This window comes from Amblyomma americanum, chromosome 2 (genome assembly GCF_052857255.1).
Source record: "Amblyomma americanum isolate KBUSLIRL-KWMA chromosome 2, ASM5285725v1, whole genome shotgun sequence".
In the NCBI taxonomy this organism is placed as follows: Eukaryota; Metazoa; Arthropoda; class Arachnida; order Ixodida; family Ixodidae; genus Amblyomma; species Amblyomma americanum.
In genome coordinates, this window is record NC_135498.1 from 74,791,628 (window position 1) to 74,810,070 (window position 18,443).

General features: G+C 49.0%; 2 protein-coding genes across 2 annotated transcripts; both read left to right on the forward strand.

Moving 5' to 3' along the window:
• The first annotated feature begins 1,049 nt into the window (after window positions 1-1,049).
• Window positions 1,050-15,091, forward strand: LOC144119794 (fatty-acid amide hydrolase 2-A-like). The gene is made up of 6 exons (XM_077652334.1): window positions 1,050-1,313; window positions 8,043-8,262; window positions 11,565-11,774; window positions 12,404-12,523; window positions 13,949-14,103; window positions 14,957-15,091. The coding sequence occupies exons 1-6, from the start codon at window positions 1,125-1,127 to the stop codon at window positions 15,089-15,091; spliced, it is 1,029 nt and encodes a 342-aa protein (XP_077508460.1). The 5' UTR covers window positions 1,050-1,124.
• Window positions 15,092-16,171: 1,080 nt separating this feature from the next.
• Window positions 16,172-17,646, forward strand: LOC144118693 (fatty-acid amide hydrolase 2-like). Its single transcript, XM_077651544.1, has one exon. The coding sequence runs from the start codon at window positions 16,252-16,254 to the stop codon at window positions 16,747-16,749; it is 498 nt and encodes a 165-aa protein (XP_077507670.1). The 5' UTR covers window positions 16,172-16,251; the 3' UTR covers window positions 16,750-17,646.
• The last annotated feature ends 797 nt before the right edge of the window (window positions 17,647-18,443 follow it).

Here is an 18,443-nt window from a genome sequence, read left to right on the forward strand (position 1 = left end):
CGCTGCTCGTGAAGTAGAGCTCCCGCACTAAAAATGAAATAACGGACGATTTTGGGTGGTTAGGACAAATGACAATTAGGTGCGCGCGCACTTCGGTTTCTGATCGAGGCCAGCGGGATAGCAGTGTATTCCGGATCCATTGCGCACGGATGGACGGTGATAAAGAAGGCGACGTACGAACTACAGAACGATAGATTGGTAGTTAAACAGGCGGCATGTTCGACTGCGGCGGTGCAGTAGTGGTCTTATGCAGGGGCCAGCGAAGGTTATCTGTTCGAGTCACCGCGGGTTCGAAACTCACTGACGCATATGGAGTGTTTTGCCATAAACAGTTCTGCATAGTTAGCCATCAAGTCTGCTCACAGATTACCCACAACGTGGTTGGCAGGCTACTAGCTGTTGCTTTCAGAATTCAAGCGCAACAAGAACAGCACAAAGAAAGGTGAACGACGGGACAGCGCATGTCCCCTCTTTCTGTGTGCTTTGTTGCGCTTGAATTCGGGAAGCTATGCGCCAAGTTTCCCCGCTAAGTGTTTTACCATGCCACCTGTCAAGCCTTTAGACAGACAAATTTCAGAGAAATATGATATGGGAGATGTTAGTGCTGCCGCAATAATACACAAGCCACCGGGCCTTGAGGTGGCGTTTGCACTCGTTTTTCGTATAGATGAGAAAAAGCTTGCCACAAAAAGGCATTTTGAGCACGCACCGTTTCGGCCTGCTCTTTGCTCGTTGAGCTGGTTTTAAACCAGCTTTTACAACCTAAGGAAAGCGATAGTGCCTGGAAAACAAAGCCATCGGCCGCGGCTTTATCAGTAAAACCTGGAGGGCTTGAAGCGATAGAGTTCAATTTAGCTGCGGGCCTCGACAATCTCGTTGTTGCCACTGCTTCTCGATAACCTGGGGGCGGGCTTTCGTGGGGCGGCGCCGAATTATCGGGCAAACCAAGATGCGACAGCGAAACCGTTAACGCCCTTGTCACTTCCTGAAAATGTGATGCCCTGGCGAAATCTAGAAGTGCAGCAGTACACGCCGCCGTTAAGGCTTCACTGCAGCACACGCTTGCTTCCTGCAGCAGTCGAAAACGAGCGGAGTCTCCCGAAACGAAAACGATTCTTTTAACGATGCATTCTCTCCTGGAAAGCTTTAAGACTGTGCTTGCGAATGTCTGCATTTACTTGTGTTGCCACGCCATGAGGCTCCTGGTCTACCTCATGTATTTCTTTCAGAAACCACAGCGGCTACCGCCGGTGACTGACGAGATTCTGATGTGCTCGGCGACATCGCTTGCTGCTGCTATCAGGCATGGCAAGGTGAGGCTGTGCTTTCTATTTGTTTGTTGTTAGCAGATATCACTGCGGTTTATGCGTTTGATTTTCCTTGCATATGTAGATTCGGGAGCTGAAATAACACTGGCCGCGTTTCAATGGAGGCGAAACGCCAAGATGCCCGTGTGCTGTGCGATGTCAGCGCACGTAAAGGACCCCAGGTGGTCGAAATTATTCCGGAGCCCCCCACTACGGTAACTCTTCCATTATTCCACTCCCTCCTGTATACATTCCTTTACGGCGCGGTTCTGGTGTCCGCCGATATGTGAGACAGATACTGCGCCATTTTCCTTTCCCCAAAAACCAATTTTCAATTAACACTGGCATGCACCTGCAATATCATAACGTAACCCTAACTTATGCCTTCACTGCTCGCCCATCTTCAGGTTGCATCTATGTCCAGGGAAGTTAGCTAGCACTTATAAAAATGGACCCTCTTTGACCCTATGGTTGAGGTCATATTTGTATTTGGCGTCAAAGAAGTAGAACAGACACATGGCTCAATATGGAGGGACCACCTTGCTCTTTTGACCGTACAAGGCAGATATTTCAGTAAACTGAAAATTGGTTTTGAAGGAAGGAAATGACGCAGCAACTGTCTCACAAATATCAGTGGATGCCCGAACCGCACCGTAAGAGAAGGAATAAAGGAGAGAGTGAAGGAAGAAAGAGGTGCCGCAATGAAGGTCTCCGGTATTTTCGACCACCTGAGAATCTTTAACGTGCACCTGATTACACAGCACACGGGCGCTTTTTGCGTTTCGCCTCCATCGAAACACGGCCGCCGCGGTCGACTTCGAACCCGGATACTCCGGCTCAGTATACGAGCGTTTTAACCACTGAGCCTTTGCGGCAGGCCACATTTCAGTGCGTGTTTCCCTTTTTTCCACCCCACCAGCATTCTCAGTGATCACCCGCTCATTGGGGGTAGTTCTTGGCTACGACATTTTAATGCGAAAGCGTCAAGGGGCGTGTGTCGCACAAACTCTGGCGTCGCGGTTGGCCGTGAGCGAAAAATCCACCAGAAAAACTCCAGATGAGCAACTTAGGTCGGACATATATTTGACAGGTTGGCCACCTAAGTCTCCTGACCTTGTAAAGCCGTAAGTAACTTAACGCTGTAAATTATTGACTGGCTGCGAGAGGTTTCTCGGGAAGAGCAACCCGATTCTCGCAATCCCCACTACTGACAGCACCTGCCACGGCAGAGCAGTGGAGAAACGCTGTCACTGCGCCAGGGCTGGTATAGGAGCTTCCAGAGATATGTGAATGTAGGGAATGAAGAATTCTGCACATAAGGGCATATATATGGGCTTAGGATACGAAGAAGCAGAAATGATTCGCCTTCCCACTCAACCATTGAAGTAAGTCTGGAAGGATTTCTCACCTGATTGAACGGGCACCTGACTCTGGCCAATCCACCCCCGTGGACATGCGCCATTGCTTCAGAGGCAACAACTCGTGCTCGCTGGGCCGGCTGTGGAAGTTCTTCGGTCCCCGACTGCCTGCTGTGCAATATCCGTTTCAAATTTGCTGGAGGAGTCAAGTGCATTTCCGGACACACGTAGGCTACTGGCCAGCACGTGCTGGTGTCGCCCCGCGGTCCACCAGTACCGCGGCTGCCGCTTTCGTGGAGCGTTCCCAGAATCCGGATCCCTTCCGCCTATCAAGGGCCACGTAGCCTCGAACGTAAGCGGAACCAGCTGCCATGGCACCTATGAGCAGGCTCATTGCCCAAATCCTATACCATCACCCACGAACACCCCTGTCTTTTTATGCCTACGTGTTGGAGGACGCCGAAGGTTGACTCGGGCCCTTCGAGCGTGCCTTCCGCTGCTAAGGCTGCACCATAAGCTGCACAACGTCTGTTTTGCACTTGAAGAACAAGCCCTGAGATAGCTCGAAAAACTATGAGGCTTCGTTTCCATCCTGAGAGGCCTTCTTCCGGAACCTGCTGGCCTTTTTTTTCCCAAAGCCGATCACCGGAAGCGAACTGCTGCTCCACACTCGCGCAACCAGCCTCAGGAAGACAAAGTACAGGTGCACCAAAAGTAAAACGGTGCATGCGAGCGGTCGCAACACTGGCCGAAACTGCATGCCATCGCGCTCTATCAGCAGATGCGAAGCAGGGAGCCAGGGGGAGTGGGCCCATCCCGCTGACACATCTCGATGAGCTGATGCTCGCCTTGTTTCCGGCACGAGAGAAGCCGCGCTGCTACAATCACTGCTCCCCAGGGGCGCTTTCAATGTTTCATGCATTGCTTCATGCTACATGCATTTTCACTCTGCGTAACCGCCGTGGTTCGCGCTTCCCTTGGCGGCGAGTTTATGGCGCTGTGGAATATAAACGCACGTGCATCAGTTTGGCAAGTGAGGTCAAAATTTTGCTTGGCTCAAGGAAACGCATGAAAAAATAGCATGCGTTGGCTGCGTGGTCGTTATGATATAGATGCTCAAAACAGAACCGATCGAGGAAGACTCAAGTAGAGACGAGCTTTTTTCTATTAAAATTCGTTTGACTGTGTTCTCTAGTTCAAGGAAGCCACTTTGTATTAAACCAAGTGGTCTTCAGTTACCTTACTTGGTATGGCGTTGAGTATCTATTTGTACCATCAATACATCGCAGCCAATACATGGATGCTATACTTTTTTTTTCTTGCGTTCTCTTGAGCCAAGACACATTCTGACCGCATTTGCGAAACCGATGCACTATATTTTGTACTCCATAGCGCAGCAAACTCGCCGCCAAGTGCAACGCGAACCAGGACGGTTACGCTGGCTGGAAATGGTGCCGTTACTGGCGAAGCAGAAAGCGCCCGCCGCCGAAGCAATAAACGCTTCCATGAAGCACTGAAAACGTCCCTGACGAGCAGTGATGGTAGCACAGCGGCTTCGCTAGTTCCGGTAATAAGGCGAGCATCAGATAATCAAAATGGCTCAGCAGGATTTCCCGACGCACCCTCGCTCTTTGCTGTGCATCTGCTGATAGGGCGCGACGGCATGCAGTTTTGGCTAGTTTGGCCATCGCTCGCATGCTCAGTTTTACTTTTGGTGCGCCTGTACGTTTTCATTTTTTTTTACACGAGAGTCCACCGCCGAGTCGACAAGTTCCGCTTTACTGAGCACAGCATTACGCGCATGCACGCAAGGAATAGGTCGATGCATGTCCTCTGCTAGGCTGTTCCGGATAACCTACTTACCTCACTGCTTTTGACTGCGTTATCGCTTTCTGGTCTGCTATGTGCACGCCGCTGACAAGGCCACAAGGCAGTATGGAACAGCCTTCCTTCCTCTAGCACAATGCGAAGTATGAAGAGATACAATATTTGTCCTTAAAGTTTCGGCACTCATTTATTCTTCTCTAGAAATGATTCCCCAAAACAAATGTTGGTGCGTATGTGCAGCGACATCTTTTAGGTCTAACCTGAGATATTTAGGTAATTGCTGTGGCAGCCGCTAGATGGTACTACATGTAGAAAAATAGTATTGGAAATTTTGTTTTAATACTCGATACTTTTCTGTAAAGGGCTTCACCCTACAGTGGAAAGCAGCGGGGCTGATTTATCCAAGGCAATGGGGTTTATGGACAGTGAAGGGAAAGTAGATTTTAAGCGGGTAGAAGTAACCAAGCGAAGGTTATCTGATTGGTGGCTAAAATCAAGAGAAGAGTAAAATTTCATAAGTCATGGCTAGGTGGCTTGAGCTCTGAGTGAATTTGGAGAAATGGACGTCGACTTCGAACAGCGTGCAAACATAACGTTCTGTGTGAAGCTTGGCAAGAGAGCCACACAGACGTATGAGCTCCTTCGTGACGCTTACGGCAACGCGACCTTATCGCGGGCGCGAGTTTTCGAGTGGCACAAGAGGTTCGTTTAAGTGAAAAAGTCGGTGGAAGACGACACAAGGCAAGGGCGTCCTTAACCTTACGGAATGAAAATAACGTGGCTTGGATCAGGGAAATCGTACAGCAAGACCGCACGATTACAGTCCGCATGCTACCAGATGTTCTCGACATAAGACAAGCCACCAAATTTTGCGTGAGAACTAAAGGAAACGAAAGCTGAATGCCAGACTTGTGCCACACTCACTCACACAGGGCCAGAAGGATAGGCGGGCATCAGTGAGCGCTGATTTGCTCTCCGAGGCAGAGAAGGATGCTGCATTCGTCGACAGCATCATTGCTCAAGACGAACATGGTGTTTTCAATACGATCTTGAAAAAAAGAGGCAGAGCACCGAACGGCGGTCCACAAGCTCTCTGGCGTCGCGAAAGGTGTGGCGACAAAAGGCCAAAACAAAGACGATGCTGATAGTTTTTTTTTCGATGCCAGAGGTGTCATACCACGAGTTCGTCCCACTAGGCTAGACGGTGAATCAGGTGTTTTATATCCGCGTGCTCAAACTCTCAGCTCTCAGCGTGACAAAATTTCTCGCCAAGCACAACATTACTGTACTTCCCCATCCACCATACTCGCCTGACCTCTCCCCATGCGATTCTTTCCTGTTTCCTCATGTAAAGAGAGCCCTAAAAGGTCGCTGAATGGGGAGCGTGGAGGCCATTCAAGACGCCATGACAAAGGACAAAGGAGCTGACAGCCCTGCCAAAAGAAGCGTTTCTCAACTGTTTCCAAGACCTCAAGAAGTGTTGCAAGCTGTGTATATACTGCAAGGGAGACTATTTCGAAAGGTTGCTGCACGAATGATTTCAATGCTAAACGCATTTTTTTTAAAAATGGACTCAGTCTCGGAAGTTTACGGACAAAGGTTGTAAAATGTGATGAGTTGTCATTTTTGCCGGGCTGCCATGTGAATTTATAACTTGATGGCAGTGTTCATGAAAAACAAGATGACGACGACGGTAACGTGCTCTAAAGAAATGGGGGTCGGGGCAGTTTCACGGAACCGCCTTTAATAGGACCCTTGCATCGGAATGTAACTCGTAGCCTGCACGCGCGTACTCTCGCACCTTTCGCTGTGGTGCTCCGTGATACGGTGCTTATATATATTCTAAGTGGCCCACTTTCGTGTGTATCTTAAAAACTTGGAGGGTGTACTTCGAGCACATGACCACTTTAACGGCGCAGACCTGAGCATGGCGGGAGACAAGAGGCTTTGCCATCTCATGCGGGGTGTCGGCACCGCGTTGGATCAGTGGTTATGGCGCTCGATCGGCTGCTGAGCTGAACGACGCGGATTCGATCTCCACCGCGGCGGTCGCATTTCGATGCAGGCGAAATTCTAGAGGCCCATGTACTGTGCGATTTCAGTGCGCGTTAATAGATCCTAGGTGTCGAAATTTCCAGAGCCCTTCACTACGGCGTCCATCATAGCCTGGGTCGCTTTGAGACATTAAACCCCATAAAACAACCTAATCATGCAGGGTGTCAAAAAAGAGCTTTTGGTGTGACTTGTGCGCAGCCCCCCCCCCCCCCCCCCCCAACAGACTCTCGCCTTTCTTTCGGCCAGCCAGCATACCATCCCGTCTGGCCATCGGGAGACTCGATCAGCGTCGCTGATCCGGTACCATTCCCCAAGCCTCCTCCGAAACACTTCTGCGCCTTCGCCTCTTAAGGCATGTCTGTATTTGGACATTGCGCATTTCAGTTTCCATGGCGCCCAGCTATGTTGCACTGAATGCAGTTATGTCCACACCTGTAGAGTCGGCGTCAAGGCTCTCACTCCCCCTCCATGTTGCGAACCGTGCAGTGCTAGGGCGATGCTGCACTGCATGCGGGCGCCACTTCACGATGCCTTGTGGTGTCATCCCAAATCATATAAAAATTACCCTCGTTCCGTGATGTCCAGCGAAGGCGCGGGTAGGAACCGTTGCTGTCAGATAGATGTTCGCCGCAGAAAAAAAAAATTGGTGGTGGTTTAGCTTTAGTTAAACCTGGAGTGACGTGATAGCTACAGCTGGCCGAGTGGAACTTGCTCAGTCGAATTGCAAAGTCGGTCTTTAGCCGCTTCGTTTCGCTGGGCATTGGTCCTTTTGCCCTTCTTGACAGGGCGCATGCCCACAGCTATTGCAGCTCGGTTCCGCTGGCGCGCCGCGCCGCAGGCAGCAGCAGCTGCTAAGCACCACCCGACCAACCACGTGGCTGGTCACGTGACTGATCACCTGACGAGCCACGTGGCCAGCTACGACGCCGCGCCGCTGGCAGCTGCTCCGCACCACGTGACTAACGACGTGACCGTGGCGGCGCGACCGTGGCGGCGCCCCCACGGTCACGTTCCGCCGCCACGCTGAAGGCTCGAAATACTACCATAATATAGCTAGCGTTACAAAACGCGACGAATCTAAGAGCTTTTGTTGATGTAATGGTGCACAAACGTTTACAGAATGCGCATTCGTCACAAAAAAATATCAGGTCAGTCAGAAATACCATTCACAGGAAAGCGCGGAAGCATGATCGAGCATGGATGCTTGATCCGCTAAAACGAATAGCAGTGACTGGTTACCGAGCGGAAGCTGAGATAAATTTGGTATTTACGGGTACCTGCCTCCAGTCAGATTTCGTCCGTTGTTGTTCGTTCTCTTTGTGTTATTTCTCCTATTTTATTTCCTTGTTTTACTTCCTCCATTTCTTTCCCCTCTTTCCTTCTTTGCACGTTCTTACAAGCTGTTCACACGTTTCGGGGGGTGCCAAAGGTAGAGGGCTCTACTGAACTTACTCAAAGCCTTCTCGGCGCCTTTCTTTCATTCTTATTATTGCAGATAAAAAGCGTCGATTTGGTTTTGGCGTACATCCAACGCATCCTGGAGGTGGAGCCCATCATCAACGCTGTCATTGATCACTGTTTCAACGATGCGCTTCGGGATGCCGAAGCAGCCGACCTGCTTGTGGTCTCCTGCACCAAGAGCGTGAAACAGCTAAGCCAAGAGAAACCACTGCTGGGTGTACCGTTTAGTGTCAAAGATGGCATCGCCGTCCAAGGTGCGAATTTGTTTCTGTAAAGCTGCGGACGGAATGTTATTTCTGATTTACCTTTTACTCGCCGAAGTCGGAATCAATTACGAGTTGTATGTACCTCAAATCGATAAGCATTTCAGAATGAACTTAATTTGAAGCCTCAAAAGCAGCGCGAAATTGAAAAAAAAAGATTAAATGACAGCACAAAATCTTGACAGTCTGTATAATGATACGTTATAACGAGTGTACTGGAAGCACAGAAATATACTAACGTAACACTAGCACATGGGACAGTCGGTTTCATGGACTTGAAAATTCTTTGAACGGTTAAGTGACAATGTTGCCCGCGAGATAGACAATGTGTCCCAGGTAAGTGTAACGAAACTTGTTTTCATTCTTCAAAGCTAGTTAATTAGAATATACTTTTTCTCCGTTTTTAATCGTTGATTTCAGAAGTAGGGTCAGTTCAGAAGTACAGATCGTCTTAAAAAAAAGTGGGTTAAATGTTTGCACCAACGTTGGGGGTGGTGGCGTCATTACACAAGCGGGATTAGCCTTATAGCGACCTGCCGGCAATTGCTCCGCCGAAACCACTGAGCCAACCCGGCGGCTGTCTCAAAGCTAGAGAACTTTTCTAGGCAGCTTGTGGTGCAACACGTTTCTGAACTTCGGCAACCTTTGCACTTCCATTGCGCTACGCGAGGCTTGTCGCGCGACAGGGGCACTCTTTTATCGAGTGCGCATGGATTCTTCCTATACTCCGTATTGGCTGCACAAGATTCACCTCACCCATATGTGAACATTGATGTTGTGGGTGATGGGAACCTTTCGTTTCAGTGTGCCCGCGTTTTTGGGCCGAGCGAGATGCTCCTGGAAAGCATGACGAGAAAACGTTCCCATGGACGACGTCTCACGCCCGAACTGAGCGACGTTTAGTATAGCCATCCCTGCTGAAGTTTTTGGAGGACACTGACTTGATGGGTCATGGGAAGGGACTCAAGTCTTAATTCAGTGACTCAGGCGGAGCAATTGTCGGCAGGTCTCTGTAAGGCTAATCCCGCTTGTGTAATGACGCCACCACCCCCAACGTTGGTGCAAACATTTAGCCTACCTTTTTTTCAAGACGATCTGTACTTCTGAACTGACGCTACTTCGGAAATCAATGATTAAAAACAGAGAAATAGTATATTCTAATTAACTAGCATTGTCACTGGCTGGGACACATTGTCTACACAAGCGGGATTAGCCTTACAGAGACCTGCCGGCAATTGCTCCGCCCGAGTCACTGAATTTAGACTCGAGTCCCTTCCCATGGCCCATCAAGTCAGTGTCCTCCAAAAACTTCAGCAGGGATGGCTATACTAATAATCTCTCAGTTCGGGCGTCCTCAGGGTACACGATGCGTGAGACGTCGTCCATGGGAACGTTTTCTCGTCATGCTTCCCAGGAGTCTCTCGCTCGGCCCAAAAACGCGGGCACACTGAGACGAAAGGTTCCCATCACCCACAACATCAGTGTGCACATATGGGTGAGGTGAATCTTGTGCAGCCGATACAGAGTATAGGAAGAATCCGTGCGCACTCGATGAAAGAGTGCCTCTGTCGCGCGACAAGCCTCGCGTTGCGCAATGGAGGTGCAAATGTGGCCGAAGTTCAGAAGTGTTGCACCACTAGCTGCCTAGCAAAGTTCTCTCTCTACCTTTGAGATAGCCGCCGGGGTGGCTCACTTGTTTTGGCGCTCGGCTACTGACCCGAAAGACGCGGATTCGATCCCGGCCGTGGCGGTCGAATTTCGATGGAGGCGAAATTCTTGAGGCCCGTGTGCTGTGCGATGTCAGTGCACGTTAAAGAACCCCAGCTGGTCGAAATTTCCGGAGACCTTCACTACGGCGTCCCTCATAGCCTGGCTCGCTTTGGGATGTTAAACCCCCATAAACCATAAAACCTATCTTTCAGAAAGCCACTAAAGATGGATTAGACCGGTCTTGTTGAGCAAGGTCTGCCGCCGTGTTATCAGCGATTCCAGCGTGAGATGGTAGCCACTGGAAGCAAACTTGAAATCTTTTCAAATGTAGCTTCCTCAGCCGGGTGAGAACACGGCGTATAAATTTATCATCGGGTGTCTCTCTTCGCGGGCGCAGTTGTGCAGACTTTAAGTCAGACAGAATGACTACTCTCTGTGGTGTGCAGAAAGAGAGGCGTTCAAGTACCTTGCAATGGTGAATGATTTAGCAATGACACTTTATTCCTCGAGGCAATATTTAAACACTTACACTAGTAGTGCTTTCTTCTTGGCTATGAAGAGCGAAAACTACTGCATAGAAGGCCACCCGACTCTCAAAGCCTTCCCTTAGTTTCACGGAGGAGGAAAACTATTTAAAAAGCTTTACTTTTAGCTAGAACAATGGTATACTAAGGTAATTGCTAACACGATGAAAACAACTCGACGTTAAGCAACGAAACGAACTGTTTGGCTTCTGGACGGAGCATTCAACATTTAACCGTATACGCAGTTACGCAGGCTTTAGGCAGCTGTGGGGAACATGAAATCTCCACATACAGTGTTAGCACTCACGCTTGCTTCGTTCGCTTAAAATATGGTCCACATCTGTACAATTCAGCAGCGCATCTTTCGTTCTTTTTTTTTATGTCGTGAGCATCTTATTCGTCATAAAGATGGACCAAGACGAATGAACGTTCCTGCGATGATTTGACTCGACTGAACCAGGGACCCCCTCCAAAACTTCACTAAGCGCTGGCGGTAACTGACTCGGCGTACTTGGGCACATCTCCTGTTTCCATGTGTTTGGTGCCTTCCGCCCGACCAGACAGCCCATAATGTTTATTCAATTGAAACCACCCTTTCACATCAAGACTGCAGAATAATTCTCATATTCTGCTTGTCTTTTTCTTCTCTCTTGTCACTTTCTTCAGATGCGGTTGGGATACGCACGGAAGTTACCAGTTTTTTTTTTTTTTTCATTTTGGAACCTCGTCGATCTTAACCTTCTACTTATCCTGAAGGTACTAGAATATCTGGACGAAAATTAAAAATATATATATATATATCTTGTCACAAGGGCTTTGCCACCATGGATAGTCGAAATTAATTCGGAATCGTCTACTGCAGCTCCCATTTTGCTCTTTCACCCTCTTTTCGCCCCAACCCTCACGGCGTGGCCCACGTAGAGTAAGACAAATATTGCGTCTTTAGTTTTCTCATCAGCAATTTTTTGACAATATTGACAGCATTCCTTGAAAAATGCATCGTGATTAAAATCTTCACCTGCACAATAGAGAGCGTAAAGAAAGATCCTCTGCCTCCAGACATGCTGCAGGACGCTGGTTCCTTGATGTACGAGGGGAACCGCTCCACGGACGACTCCCCCGCCGTGGCCTTGATGCGCGCGGCAGGCGCTATTCCGTTGCTGGTCACCAACGTACCCGAGCTGTGCATTTGGGGCGATACCCACAACCTGTTGTATGGAACAACTGTAAACCCGCACGACACGCGCCGAGGTCCCGGTGGAAGCAGCGGTGAGTTGAGTGGCGCGTATTTCGACGTTCCCTGATGCTGGCTGCACACCCATACCGCTGTACCTTCAACAACGCCTCGTAATATGCATAACAAGATAACCACATTCTTTGTAATCACAGGCTTGAAGTCGCAGTGGACTTCACTTTCAGGATATCTGCTTTAAGGATTTACCTACACAAGCGCTAGCAGCATCCATGTATAGGAACATATCGTGTGTTGTAGGCAAGATGGATCGTGAGTGAAGGCCAGGATTGGAAGAAACGTCCGCGCATGCCGCCAGAAGCAAAGCACAATTGTGACTGTCGTATACAAATCTGCTTGAAGTCTCAATACAGTTTAAGAAATTCTACACACGAATTACATGAAGTGTGTTCTAGATTTACGAACTTTGTTTTTTCAGCAAAGCGCATATCTTGTTACACTGTTTTGCTTCATTCCTTTCTTTGCGTCAAAAGTTACTTTAAATTTTGCACTCCGATAGAGCAGTAATATAAAGCCGCCGGAAACAGTTTGTAAGAGTGCTGCGGTGTCCTAATGGCGAACAAACTTGAATGGTTTCCACCAATTCATGGTTATAGAAAAGTTATAAAGACAAGAACATGTATGTACCTCTTGCTTGATAATGCAGGTGGCGAAGGCAGTCTGCTGGCTTCAGCGGGCTCCCTGATAGGACTAGGCACAGACATGGTCGGAGGCGTGCGCATACCGGCCGCCTACTGCGGGGTCTTCGGCCACAAGCCAACATCTGGTGAGTCAGGAGACACAGCTTGTCCTGGCATCTCAAAGTCCCAATCGTGAAGAGGAAGCATTCTTCTGACCCACTCATTGTACTGCTTTGTGGTATTCACCCCTTCGAAGTTTTGGCATATGGAAATATTTTGGCTAACTTATACGTCTAGCTGGCGATTTTTTCTTTACAGAGTATCGCTCACTACAAAGCATCGAGACTAATAAAAGAACAAAGAAGTTTCCATAATCATGCCCTCCGGTCGAAAGGGCTGAGTTGTGGGCGCAGCAGACGGCTGCGAAACATGTCCTTCGTTAAGAGATCGGTGTTCTCGACATAACTGCAGCCGCCGTCAAGTTCAAGAGTACAGGGGTGAGCAGCCCTGTCTAGAGCACTCCGACGGTGCTCTGCGGAGCAAGTCAGCGCCATCTTTCGTTGGGCTCTGGGTTTGAGGTTTGCGTCCCGTGCGCGTGTGCATGCGTGGCCAAAATAAAGCGGCGCCTGCTCTTGGGTTCTCGGCCGCTCAGTGCTTGTGCTTCACGCTGCCAGGGCCGCGCTGAATGATATGTAACAGCGGCCGGAAAGCTAACGCGTTTCGCGCATATCACAAAGCGGCTAGGCAAGCAAGTGCAAGTGACACGGGTGATCGCGCGTTTCAAACACGGCTAAGAGTGCGAGTATCTGGACTAGTCGGTTCCTCGGTGTCTGTTTTCGTCTTGTGTACAGTATAAAGTTAGCGCGTTGCTACCACGCACCATGCGTTGCTGGCCTATTGTTTCATGTCGTGTCTTTGCGCCGAGTTATCAGCTACAAAGAACACAGCATTTTGCATCCGTACAGATCTAGGAACTTGGATGCAGAAACACGCGGTCATCCGCTATCACTCCCGCTTGCTTGCCTGGCCTTCTCGTTACACTCGTGAAACACGGTGGCATGGCGACACCCTGACCACGGTCACAAACGAAGGCAGAGAAACCCTGGCGGCACGAAACGAACTCGCAAGGGGGGGGGGGGGGGGAGGGCTGGACAAGGAAGCGATGAGCAGGCATTCCTCTGTTTTTGTAACGCATGCGCACGAGACGCATAACTCAAACCCAGAACCGAACGTTAGATGGCGCTGACTTGTTCCGCACCGCAGGGCACCGTCGGCGTACTCTAGACAGAGGTGCCCACGACTGCAGTTCTTGCAACTAAACATTGCAAAATTATAATAACGTTCACGCTAACGGTGGGCTTTTTTATATCAACAATTTTTTGGGGCTGTTCTTGACTTTGTAACAGTCGTTTTTGATTTTCAAGAGATGTAGAAGATGCTGTCTACGGCGGATAGCTTGCGGCTCAATTGTGGAAGCTGCTGTAGCTCTTACTATTATCGCAATGTTTGTGCAGCTCAGACTGTAAGGACTAAAGGGGTTGTTCGTATTTGTTTTGCCAATAATCTCGCAGGAGTGGTGCCAAACACAGGCCTCCTCCCGGACGTCGGAGAAAACATGAGAGAGTACAACTGCGTAGGCCCCATGACCAGGTATTCAGAGGATTTGCTTCTGGTGCTGAAGGTTCTTGCGGGAAGTGAAGCCTATCAGCTCAGGCTGGAAGAAGAGGTATGTATCCAGGTCAAAACATTTCCTAGCACTGCCAGAAAATAAGCTTCCTTTTGTGTACATCCCTAACAAAGTATGAGGGTGGAGTGCGCCACACAACACTGGAATTTGGAATTTCAGTTCATCGCCCCTGTAGCCCCCATCCGGGTCTGTGCGGGGCACAAAACATGCATGCTTGGGAAAGTTATTGACGGTCGCTTGGAGCGCACAGTGCTTCCGTTCCCACATGCCGGTTTATTCACTCCTTTGTTTTTCCGCGCGTCAATTGTACGTGTCAAGATGCTTCGGGCGGCTTGCCACCACAAAGGCGACACGGTACACCGAAATATTAGTTTTATTGTGAGTTGGAAGGCACTAGTTTCACAACAGAAAGAACAATTAAGAATTTCAAAATTATATAGAGCGGTCACACTAACAGAGGGCTTTTTAATATCACCAGTTTTATGGGCTGTGCTAAACTTAGTAACAGTAACAGCCGCCGCGGTGGCAGAGTAGTTACGGAGTCGGCTGCTGGCCCAAAAGACGCGGGTTCGATCCCGGCCACGTTGGTCGAATATCGATGGAAGCGAAATTCTAGAGGCCCGTGTACTGTACGATGTCAGTGCACGTTAAAGAACCGGTGGTCGAAATTTCTGGAGCCCTTCAGTACGGCGTCTCTTATAGCCTGAGTCGCTTTGGGACGTTAACCCCCCCCCCCCCCCCCCGCACACACACACACACCATAAGCTATAAACTTAGTAACAGTCGCTTTTTAATTTTCAAGAGATGGATATGATGCTCTCTACAGCAAACGGCTTGCGACTCAGTCGTGATGGCTGCTGTAGCTCTTATCATTATCGTGATGTTTGTGCAGGTCAGACTGGAAAGGCTCAAGGTGTTCTTCACAGAAACCGATGGACGCGTTTTCTGCAGCTACGTCACCGCAGAGGCTCGTCAGGCAGTTATTAAGGCGAGTACCATTAATGAAGTTGATCAAACACACACATAGCTAAATGGTCGCGGATGCCAGCTGTCTAAAATGTTTGCTTCGACAGTACGTTTTAATGTGCTTGTAGAAACGAAAATATGGAGTGCACACGCTTCATAAATTATAATCTTTTGTCGCTGAAGTCTCTAAGCTTCAAGAATACTTCCTTTCCCGCAGTAGATACTGCGATTCATCAAAACCGGTTGCAACATCCTGAGCTTAGCGCTTAGAGCACGGTGATGCCTAACTTTACCAAACTTAGCTTAATACTCTCATTATGTGCCGTTTCTCAAAACTACAAGTAATGAATAATTTTTTTTGCTTCCAGAGGGGGCGCGCTGCCGCGGTATATTAGTGTTTATGGCGCTCGGCTGCTGTTCCGGATGATGCGGGATGATGCATTTCTATGGAGGCGAAATTGTAGAGGCCCGTGTACTGTGCGATGTCAGTGCACGTTAAATAATCCCAGGTGGTCGAAATTTCTGGAGCCCTCCACTACGACGTCCATCATAGCCTGAGTCGCTTTGGAGTATTAAAGTCTATAAACCTAATCTTAGTTCATTCGATGCGTAAAGAATACTGACATCTGCGCATTTTTCCAGCTTCCGTATCACGTGCACGACTTCGTTATCATACATTCCACTCTCTCTGTATAAGCTGCTGCTAAAGTCTGTACGGGCTCCATACGTTTCGTTATTGTCATGTGTTAGTGGTGGTGGTAGATTCTGTCCCAATAAAATAAAAAAATAGAAGCGGAGGGGAAAATGAGTGCAGGCCGCAGACACTGCTATCTGGAACACATAATGAATAATTACGGAATTTCACAGGTGCGCCGAAAAGAGAACGAATTGTGGTCATCGTAATGAGGAGCATTTCTCTACGGATGCTACAGGGCATCCGTCGGCTCTCTTTTAGGTCTTCTACGGTGCGAATTGCACTGCAAATGAGGAAAACCAAAAGATCAGCAGCTCCTCTAGCGAAGGCTTTTCTGTTCGAAGTGGCTGGAATGCTTTATAGTTTTCCATCCCAGATGCTGTCGAATTCCTAACATCGAAGAACCGCTGCTATAATGTCGTGCAAACAATCGTTTTTTTTTTTTTCAGGTTGCATACCACTTCAAGAAAAGAGTTGGCTCAAACGTTCGCCCTTTGCACGTACCAGAACTTCCGGATGCCTTGAGCATGTGGTACAAAGTGTCGGTCGCGAAAGAGCCCAAACTCTTCGACCTCGAGGATGCGCACGTGTTTACCGAACTCCTGCTTGCGTTCACAGAAGGCGCCCGGCACACAGTACCAATGGTGATTGCCACCACCACCAAGGCGTCGTACCGCTTCAGGAACACGCAGGAAGCCGAAGCATTCCTCGCCGAAGTCGACGTCGTACGCGACCGCCTCGAAGAGACGCTAGGTGAGGACGGTGTCCTCATCCTACCGGCAGCAACTAAAACGGCTCCGTACCACCGTCAAGATATTTATTTCAACGAATCGCCAGAAATGACAGCGCTGTTTAGCATCCTCAAGATGCCCGCGACGGCATGTCCCGTTATGAAGTCTGCGAACGGGCTGCCTCTGGCTGTTCAAGTGGTGGCGAAGAGGGGAAACGACCGGCTGTGCCTCGCCGTGGCCAGGGAGATTGAGCGGCAGTTCGGTGGATGGATTCAGCCATGGGTTCGCAACTGATTGCGACGGCTCGCTTTGCATGAACCCTCGCAGACATCAGCGGACTTTTGTGAACTGTATGAAAATTCAAGCCACGAGAACATGGTTGTTAATTTCGAAACTATGCATGTAGTAAACTTTCAGTTTCGACAGTGGCGAGCAGGAAGTACTGTATGCCATCATTGTGTCATGTCACATACTATGTGGCATAGCGGCGCCTATTCGATGCCAGCTCTTGCACCATAAGCGAGAATTAAGGGGCTTTCTTCCAACTGACCAATCGCCGTTCTCCCGCGGTTGAGAGGTACACGTTTTCTTGCGAGCACCTGCTTGGTAAGTGACCGAATAAGTTCGCTTGGTTCTTTTTCAATTTCTGGGTTCTGGAAGGACAAAGTCGGTGAAAGAGTTAGTGCGAACGCATCTATTCTATTCGCACAGGCGGGTACGATGAAGTTTTGCATGGATTTAGCGGCAGCACAATATGTCCAGGAATAGCGAACGAGGAAATAAGGTAAGGCTGGAGAAAAGGAGCGCCAATTCCTTTCCGTTGTGTAATGCTAGTACTTTCCAGTTGTTTCGCAGCGATTTCTTCTTCTACGACCACGCTGCTATCAATTTTTCTAGGACTAAGTATTCGCCCTACTGTGGCGTATGCTCTTTTACAAAATGCGAACATTTGCAGGCGTTGCATAGAGCGTATTATTTGGCTTTCATTCCAATCGCCAAAATCTATTTCTGAACCACCTATGAGTAGATGTATGGGTTACACTTAGATGTGTACAACACAAAACAAAGTGGACTCTAGTCGGAACGTAGGCTAAGCGCACTAAGGCTCGCCTCTGAACCCTTGTTCACTTTTTCTGTCGTCACTCCCTTCCTCCGTCCCTCTTTCTACCATGCGTTCTTAGAAGAGGTGTTTAGGAGAGGGAAGTTTATTGGATTATCATTTATCGAACACTTTGGACGACAAAACTGGGGTAGAAGTGGCTTTCCGCCCCCCCCCCCCCCCTCCCCCACTCACAAAAAAAAAATTATCGCTGGGGCATTAGTCGGTGTGTTGCGAGTTGCGAGTGAGTTGCGAGTGAGTTGCGAGAGGGACCCTCGACTACATAATGTGGGCGTGCCCAGAATCCGCAGGGGTGGGACAAAATACAGTATGTGGAGACGCCTGGGAGACCCTGCTCCCTACCATCCAGCAACGCACCATCCATCTGGCGGAAGAGGCCGCAACAAGCCAAGGACTGCCTGCAAGCCTCTACTCCGCGGGCGTACCCCAGGCCTGCGTGCCGGGGGCGGTGAAGGAAGTGCCTTTTTTTATGGAAATAAAAGTTCTTTCATTCAATCATCAAATCCTCCTGTATAGGCAAGGATTTTAAAGGAGTAATCAATGGTAATGTTCCTCACCCCAAGAAAGTACATAGATAAGGGCAGTGACAAGGCGGGCAGTTTTTTCTTTAAGGCTGAACGGGAGCCAACTAGGGTGATTAGAAATTCAGATTGTGAAAATCTCACTGTCGGTATTTATTGATGACACTTTCGCTTTCTTTTTATTTGGAAAATATGAACGAAATACAACTGACGTACAAAATAAATCGTAGGCAATGCCTCTAAAATAACAAAGCAAGCATTGAACTTTTATTTCTGAATTGCTTGACCCTGGACCGCAGCGGCGGCCTAGTGGTTGGGCATGCGCCTCGTATGCGGGAGGTGAGGTG

What these genes read in the sequence shown, in the direction of transcription:
- LOC144119794 (XM_077652334.1), top strand. Translation starts at nt 1,125, where the DNA reads ATGCATTCTCTCCTGGAAAGCTTTAAGACTGTGCTTGCGAATGTCTGC. An exon ending in AGGTCCCGGTGGAAGCAGCG is followed by an intron (nt 11,775 to 12,403) that starts GTGAGTTGAGTG and finishes TTGATAATGCAG; the next exon opens with GTGGCGAAGGCAGTCTGCTG. An exon ending in AGCTCAGGCTGGAAGAAGAG is followed by an intron (nt 14,104 to 14,956) that starts GTATGTATCCAG and finishes ATGTTTGTGCAG; the next exon opens with GTCAGACTGGAAAGGCTCAA.
- LOC144118693 (XM_077651544.1), top strand. Translation starts at nt 16,252, where the DNA reads ATGTGGTACAAAGTGTCGGTCGCGAAAGAGCCCAAACTCTTCGACCTC.